The sequence below is a fragment of the Bemisia tabaci genome, chromosome 5, assembly GCF_918797505.1.
Source record: "Bemisia tabaci chromosome 5, PGI_BMITA_v3".
Classification (NCBI taxonomy): Eukaryota; Metazoa; Arthropoda; class Insecta; order Hemiptera; family Aleyrodidae; genus Bemisia; species Bemisia tabaci.
Window position 1 is genome coordinate 9,835,099 of NC_092797.1, and position 8,616 is coordinate 9,843,714.

Genomic DNA, 8,616 nt, shown 5'->3' on the forward strand with positions numbered 1-8,616 from the left:
TGCATAAAAATTGTTTTAAAATTCTGTCAAATCAATTTTATAAAAAATTTCATGCAAGTGAGCGTTATCAAAGAATGTCAAATATTTCACTTGTATTTATTGAAAGTGGATGGAACAATAAGGAAGAACGAGGGTTTCATGGGGAATGACTTTTATTTTTGGCACATGAAAAATGAATCGAGTGTCACAATATGCAACATAGTGGATGATGAGACGATGAGATGTGGGGTCTATTTACAAATGGATCGGGCTGAGGGGCTTACTTCTTGTAAGCTGGGGCGGAGTAGCTGGGGGCGGAGTAGCTGGGGGCAGAGTAGCTGGGGGCAGAGTAGCTGGGGGCGGAGTAGCTGGGGGCGGCGTGTCCGCCTTCTTTGGTGACGACGGCGTTGAATCCGTGTCCTTCGTCGGAGTAGTGGACCACACGTTTGCTGCCGTCAGGTTCGACGAGGGAGTAGACTCCCTTGACGACGTGTCCATCGCGGGTCTCCTCCTGGCTCTTGATGTCGTAGGTCTTGGGGTCGTTGACGTGGTAGGCGAACTTGTAGGCGGGGTGGGCGTCGGGGTAGGCGGGCTCAGCGTGGTAGGCGGGGGCGGAGTAGGATGGGGCGGAGTATGAGGGGGCAGAGTATGAGGGGGCTGAGTATGAGGGGGCTGAGTATGAGGGGGCTGAGTATGAGGGAGCTGAGTATCCCTTGCTGCCTCCTGAGGAGAAGGAGGAGGAGGAAGAAGCTGCGCCGTAGCTGCTACCGTACTGAGCCATGGCGATGGTGGCCATGCTCGCGACCAAAAAGCAAACCTAAAATCAAAACGAAAAAATTAGTCAATTAAAACTGTGAGACGTGAACAATACGGAAAAATAAAATTTCGTTTTCCAAACGATACAACGCAACCACATTTGAGGGGTTTGGAGGACAAGGCGCATGAGTGCAGTTTTTGTAAAAATTGAGATATTAATGATTTTAAGTACACTGGGGGAAAAAAACACATTGGATCTAGAGTCCAGACTCTTGAAAACATTGACAAGAAAAAATACTCTTGATTCAATCGGATTTTTGCTTGAATCAAAACGAAATCCGCTTAAATTAAGAGGCTTGCTTCTTGATTAAAGCTAGATTCTGATTGAATCAAGGGTACTTTTTCTTATCTATGTTTTTAAGAGTCTGGACTCTAGATCCAATGTGCTTCTTTTCCAGCGTAAAATAGATTAGTCTTAAGACATATTATGTGAAAAATTCGCTCCCAAAATGCCAATTTTAAAGCATCATAAAGTCAGTTTGAACTTTCTCTCTGCCATAAGAGTCCATGTAATTTCGAAACTTCAAACATGCGTTCTCCCAAATTGCAAAAACTACACTTATGCGCCTTGTCCTCCAAGCCCCTCATTTCAAACCAGAGACAAGAGACCCTCCACTAGTAACTTGGCCATGGTGGAAGCTTTTTTTTTTGGGACTTCAGCATTCTACTGTTGACTTACCTACATGGTTGATGTTCAACAACGTGTTGGCAGTTTCGTTTTGCAAACAAGCCGAAAATGGCCGACGTTTGGGAAAGTTGTTTGGCTTATGACGTCATCCGAAGCTCATCATCGACCATGTAGGTAAGTCAACAGCCGAAAATAGGGTGATGACTGTTGCTCGCTCATAATTGTCCATAAGGAATTGTTGAAACCCCGAAAGTAAAAGCTTCCACCTGTCGCTAGGAGGCCAGTGGAGGGTCTCTTGTCTCTGTTTCAAACTTACAGAGTTTCCAATCGCACACTGAAAAATGTTACGGAATATATAGACATACCGTCCGTTCTGGGCGCAGAGACCGGGTGCCGGAGCCGTGCGTAGTTTCGACTGTCCCGGGTATTATGGCTGGAGCAACGGGTGCTACACCCAAAACCAACGATATCTTCTATGTAAGCCGTAAATATGGCCTTCACGGCAGGAATTTTTTTTAGTTAGAATTATATTTTCACTAAAAAATCGTCTGGAATTATGAACTGCAAATCTCACTGCTTTTTTTCTAATTTTTACAAGAATCAGTGAAATTTTTAGCAAATATTTTTGTGAAAAATCGAATTTTTTCAGTCAATTTTGAGACTTTGGAATGAAGGCACGTTCCCTCCTATAAGTAACGAACAAGTTCCGTACGTATAAAAATATCGGAAAAAATTACTCGGTTTTTAAATAATTAACTTGGCATGATTAGACTGAGTTAATCAGAGAAGCATCCACTCAATGAGCAGACCTAAGAAAGCACAAATTCCTATCCGTCTAAATGGAAACCTCGTGGAGGTGTTATTTCAGAAATAAACCAAATAGGTTGGATCTTATTTCCTAAATTCAATCCCAATTTGGTGCTGAAATTTCGTTTCAGCTCCGCGCAACTATTTGGCGACTAGCAGGATTAAAGAGTTGGTGGCAATAAAACACATCAGAAAGATAATTAAGTAAGTAAATTTATACGACTGCATTTGCTGGGTGCATAAAAATGTTTATAGTCCTCTGATGTGACTCAGTTATGGCTGTTATAATTTGACAGGATAATGACAGAGAGAGAGAGACAGAAACAGAAAGGAACCTTGACCCAGAGCCTCAAAACTACTGCGGATTAGTGTTTTGTCGCGTGCTACAACACGCGACGGTCAATGTCCGTTATTTGTCATTAGACCACTTGGTTATATTATGCAGGTTTCTCAGGCGCCAGATACTACACGCTCTCCACTTGAGACTAAGCTCTTCCAATGTAAACTTTCACAGATTTACCTTATTTTTAATGATAGGAAATCTTAAAAATAAAGACGGAAAAAGATATGAATCAAAATTTAAGCTTTTTTGAATGGAGGCAGCGACGTTTCTGCACAAGCTAAATTAATGGATTATAATTTTAGAATTTAGTTTAAAACTCGCTTGCAACGGAATATTTCTTCGCAGTGAAATAATTCGTCGCAAGAGAGTGAATAAATTTTAAAATTTTAATAAATGAAATAATTCGTTGCAAGCGAGTTTTAAAATACATTTTAAACTTTTTATTGATCGAAATTTAAGCTAATAAATTCGCGAGATTCTTAAATGCATGGAAGGAGGTAAGTGACTGTACAAAAATTTAGAGTCACTGATTTCGTTGTTTTGGCAAGTCTATCGCGAGCGACGTTTTGACGTGTGCCATTCCCTTTTTTCAACCTAAAAGACTTTTCATTATTGCCTTACATTTTCTCATATTTAATATTTCTTTTTATAAAAATCTGCTCATAGCGGTTCAAATTTTAAGAATGTTTAAGAATTTAATTTTTGTATACAGTTTAATTTCCCCAAATTTTTTTTTTCCGGAAACCTGTCTGAAACGTCTCCTCAGTCAGCCTCGAATATTTCTAACGCGAGTAATTGTATCGTGGTTAGTGAGATACTCAACCGCATTATTAAAGGCTTCATTTTTTCTTAAAAAAGTTATTCATTTCAACCTAAAAATCTTAAACCATACTAAACTGTGTGTTAGTTTCTTTACGAGAAACATATTTTAATGTGTGGTTAATTCATTTCTGACCCCACGAATTGAGTGAGAGTTATTGTTTCAAAATTAAATTTATCGAGAGTACTTAAAATTAGAAATAATGCATAAAAGCTTTGTTTTAATATTTGTCATTGGTTCAATATTCAAAAAGGTGCCTTTAGGAAAAAACATTTAAACCGTTATAATTACATCTTAGCTTAGATCGGTTAATTTCTATAACAGATGTAACTGATATTTTGATTTCAAAAAGTGATCATATAACTTTGGGATGAGTCCCTCTCACGGATATCATATTCTTGAACATGGAAACATTAAAACTCAAAAAATGTCATTAGCCAAGACTAGCTGGATATTTATGAAAATTGGGAACTATAGAAACCAAAAAAATTCCAAAATTCAACTGAAGCTCAAAATTCTAAGTTGCTCTAAACTGAAACATGAAATATTTCTTCAAATTTCCCTCTGTAAGTACAAGCTTACCTGGAAAGCCATTTCGAAGATGGATGTGTGTTGACTGCACTAAACCAGACGAGAGACTGTGATAGACTCAAAAGTGACCGTCCGTTTTATAATAAAATCATCGGCTGTGTCCGTCGATATTTGGCAATTTGGTAATGACATAGAAATAATGAAAAAAACTAAACCAAGACGAGCGGAAAAAAAAATTATGAGAGGTTATGCAAGATGAATGAGTATATTCCCCTTTCACCGGACACAGCTGAGCCGGCTGGCGTGAGCTGCAACTGCGCGCTCAAGTTCGAAATTTGGTCAGCCTTAAATTGCGTCAAAACGCGGTTAAAATTTATATTTACGACCGCGCAAAAATACTCTAATTATGACCATCCACGGGTTCCGCCGGAGACTTGAACACCGAGTAAGAAAGAATGCCGATGTAATGTGCACTGCATTCAATCAGTGGCATGATCGATTATCAATAGTTCACCATTTGAAGCCATGGTAAAGAATCGATTATTAATGTGTTCATTGCGAACATCCTGTTAATCGATTATTTTCCATAATATTAAATGGCAGATCAATCAATATATCGCAAATCACGCCACGCAACTGCATTCGACCTCTCCTCAGCCTGATTCTGTGAATAATCGCAAATACAAAACTCCAACTGAGAAATCATTGACGCATTTGTTGTGCGTTTAATCTTGAAAAGCGCTCATCATTTTGGCCGAGGACAGGAACAGACGCTCTCAGGACCTCGTACGGAGTTTTTCAGGAGCGAGATTTCTGTCGGATTCGATCGGAAAATCCAGTTTTGAGGTTTTGATGAGAAACACTCAGATTGTTAGAATTGTTAGGAATTTCTGCATTATGCTATTTACAAAATTGAAGAATAAAAAAGAAGAACTCAGACCAAAACTTAAACATGAAAATACTGAGGCTATTAAAAATAATTACAGTTTATTTATAATCTGATACAAATGAGAAAAATACACTAAAAAATTGTCCAAACTGCACGTAACAAGGTGGAGAAATTATGCTGGGTCCACACCATTTCGCGGGGGAAACAAAGTCGAAGAGTTCCAAAAGTTCCCTTCAGTTTTGTACCGGTATTCATTAGAGCTCAAAAAAGTTTTTTTCTGACTTTAGTTGTAATTTTTGGAACTTTTCGGATTTGTTTCCCCCGCGAAATGGTGTGGACCCGCAGCATCATTTTTTCACCTTGTTACATTACTTACATGTATGTACGGAGAAGCATACGTTTATGTCAGTCACATTCCGTAGCGTCCCATAATAATCAAGCGTTGAATGACTCGCATTTGAATTCTTGCTAGGCGCAGAAAAATGGATGGAAAAAATTCAAACGGAATTTTTTTTTTTTTTCATGTGTTGATAATATATTACGAGTTTGTAAGAAAATATAAGCAGCAACTACAAAGTGTCTTGTGGGTAAAACTTTAAAATAAATAACAATGTAAGAAATACACTAAATTTTGAGTCTTTTGAGACACAATTCATAACGTTTAAAATGAGTCAAAAGTCAAAAAAGAGTTCTATGGGGTTTCTCGTAGAATTTTCTTCAGTTGGCACCTCTTAAAATTTAAAATTTGACCAAATAAACATTGAAATTCCTAGTTTTAGTCACAAAGTCCAAGTCGAATCTCTATCTCTATAATAAAAAGAAAAATTAATGAAATATTTAGTCACAATTCTTCAGTCAGAAATACCCAACAGTTTCCTCTTTACATTTTCTCCTCAGATTGGCAAGAAACTACCGATAAAATAATTAAAATGGATAAAATTCAATCTTCATTATTTTCCATCAACGTGTAGCAAAATACCCTCTGGAATACATTTTTATCAACGGACGGCTTATGAGTTACTCTCTATATGTAGTTTAAAATTTAACTTTCTCTGCGACTCACCAATACTCAATTCAGATGGAAATTCTTTCTAAATCTTTACAATGACCATTTTAGAGTGCGTTCCAATCTTCAGGTACAACGCATCCGGAAACGGCCATTGTAAAATTTTTCGGACTGAAGTAAGTATTGGTGAGTTGCGGAGAGAGTTACCTTTGCTTAAAAATTGGCAATTGAAATTGCATAATGGTGTTATAATTTACCCTTAATGTTATTTCATGGCTGCTGGGTATGAGTGAAAATCCTTCGAAATATAAATTTACTCTGCAAGAGAATGCATTTCAATTTTTACGGATACGTCCCCTTCTAGAGTCTCGTGATGCTTAAACAGTTTTAGAGGTGGAGCATTTGAAGAAGAAAGAATAAGGACAGGTAGTAGATTCAATGATTGATTTATTTGAAAGTATTGAAACCTCGTGAGCACTTCGTCATAAAACAATATCCCGTTAACAGTTAAAATTTGACTATCTGCCTCGGTTTTTGATACAACGTCTGAGTTGACCGATAGCCTGCGACATATCCACGAGTCCTATATGATTCAATATTTTCACGGTCACTTCATTTAATTTATGGGCAGGGACCGATGGAAGATAGCACATTATCGAAGTGTAGCAGTTTGAAATCTTTATGATGAGGACTCCCGGGTTTCATCGTTTTGTTAGTGCCTTTGCACATGTAATCACTATAAATTACCACGCACCCACCCCAAGTGTTGATTGAGGAAGCTTTGTCGTTATTGTAGCCTTTCGGCTCCTGGCAAGGGCCTCCCGACAAAGTTTCCAAAGTTTTGCCATGTTGTACATCATCATAAATTGTCGCCCTCCAACCATCCGCTTCCTGAAAGTCTGGCCAGAGCAAATGATTAGAAAAATGAATAAATAGTCAAATACACATGAATTCCAATTTGCAAAACAAACGGAAGACCACTGCGATGTTCCTTAAATTTTCCAGCCTTCTTTGCATAAGAAAAAATAAGCAGTGAACTCTCACACAATATGTTGATAAGGCGCATCATTGACTCGTATATATCCACCTCATTAGTTTTCATTTACACACAGGTAAGCAGGTTTACATAGGTAAGCAGCACATGACGGGAATTTACGATCCAACACTGCGAGGTGAGTCACGCACCTTGACGATACCGTACTGTAAATGTAGAAAGCCATTCGAACGAGCTAAGTTTTTTGATGTGCCCCAAGCAAAAACGTATCAGCTACTTAAAAAAACAGTATCTACGGAGTAATTTAAGCCAAAAAAGGAAAACAAAATCTGTTGAGTTCTTAGAAAATAGAGTCGATTCAAAGCTATTTTGGGGCTGTAACAGCTATTCCGGTGGTAAATTCCATTATTTTATTGAAAAGAAATTGACTAGACATAAGTGCAATTGCATCAAATATGTGATTATTTTATTGTATTCAGCATCTTGCCATACAAAGAAGTTGATCCAGTATCGATGCTTTATTCATTTGTGAATTGAAAGTATAAGCAAACTAATCGCGAAAATCCACCGATTTGCCGTAAAAAATTCCAGAAACTCGATATATCAGGTCGGTGTATCCACTCGTTGATTTTACAAATCAATTCTAAGAGTGCAAAGATGTGAGAATCAACATGGTTCAGTAATTTTAGGTGCATTTATATTTTCGTGAAACAATAATAACGATTTATAATTGCAATCCCCAAAAAACTATCAATTCCCGTATAAAATCGACCTAACAAATTGGCAAATGTCGACTTCCTGACATGAAAATTCAATTCTACGTGTAAAAATACTTTAGTATTGATGTACTGAATAGAGACCATATGTGAACACAGAAGCCTGTGGCAACTCAATAAGAAAACGGCAAAAATTAGCTGGCGTTTTAGTCTCTTTGCCCTCCTTCCAACGTAACTCGGAAACCTTTCCTATACTCATCTAAAACATTTTCTCAGGGCTTTGGGTCATTATAAGCTTCCATTGAAACCCCGGTTCGATTGCCAAATCGGTCGCCCAAAAAGCAGACCAATTTTTGGAGGGTTCTATGAGAAATTCGTGCAATTATCGGCTCTCAGGAAATTAACACTCGGCTAAAATTGGTAGCATGTGTTCGAGCGCTGAAAATAATCGTATTTAGGAACTTGGGCATTGAACTATCGAGTCAATTTCTTATAAATAATATATCAGGGTTTACTACCGGTGATTTAGCTCTTATAGCCCCAAAATACTTTTAAATAGCCTTTATCTTTCAGGATCTCGACAGAATTTTTTTTTGTGGCTTAAATGACTCATGAGACACTGTAGTTCAAGAATCTAAAGACTTTTCGATCGTGGCAGAAAATCAATGTAAACTCGTCCATGCACAGCATGTATTGTATGGGGGATATACAATATGGGGTATTATATTGCTATTTAGTATTCAACCCTTGTCTTCAGGTTAAAATTCTTACAAGGAAGCCCCTTGGAATAGAAATTGTTTTGTAATTTTACCCCAATTTTTGGTCCGTTACTTATTTGAGTTGCTTATAAAATTAACCACTGCCCATAAAAATTTACTTACTTGAAAAGATACTGACAGCTACCGCTGAGATAAAGTGCACGTGCATTGCTAGGTCAGTAGATACCTAGTGTCTATGAGTCGCACAAAAGCAGGCGCGGAATAGAAGACCAAGAGTGAGGGTTTGCAGAATACTCAGGTGGATTAAAAACCTTATATAACCTTAATAATTTTTTTTTTTTTTTTAAATAGAAAAAGAAAGGGGAAAA

General features: G+C 37.6%; 2 protein-coding genes across 2 annotated transcripts; both read right to left on the reverse strand.

Moving 5' to 3' along the window:
- Window positions 1-134: 134 nt before the first annotated feature.
- LOC109034508 (uncharacterized) lies at window positions 135-6,111 on the reverse strand. The gene is made up of 2 exons (XM_019047707.2): window positions 3,976-6,111; window positions 135-796 (listed from the first exon to the last, which is right to left on the reverse strand). The coding sequence occupies exons 1-2, from the start codon at window positions 3,985-3,987 to the stop codon at window positions 260-262; spliced, it is 549 nt and encodes a 182-aa protein (XP_018903252.2). The 5' UTR covers window positions 3,988-6,111; the 3' UTR covers window positions 135-259.
- Window positions 6,112-6,249: 138 nt separating this feature from the next.
- Window positions 6,250-8,567, reverse strand: LOC109034938 (uncharacterized). Its single transcript, XM_019048372.2, has 2 exons — window positions 8,411-8,567; window positions 6,250-6,718 (listed from the first exon to the last, which is right to left on the reverse strand). The coding sequence occupies exons 1-2, from the start codon at window positions 8,454-8,456 to the stop codon at window positions 6,441-6,443; spliced, it is 324 nt and encodes a 107-aa protein (XP_018903917.2). The 5' UTR covers window positions 8,457-8,567; the 3' UTR covers window positions 6,250-6,440.
- Between the last annotated feature and the right edge of the window lie 49 nt (window positions 8,568-8,616).

Coding starts and splice junctions, on each gene's coding strand:
- LOC109034938 (XM_019048372.2), bottom strand. CDS start 8,456: ATGCACGTGCACTTTATCTCAGCGGTAGCTGTCAGTATCTTTTCAA. Junction 6,719..8,410: donor AGCTGTCAGTATCTTTTCAA/GTAAGTAAATTT, acceptor TGCTCTGGCCAG/ACTTTCAGGAAGCGGATGGT.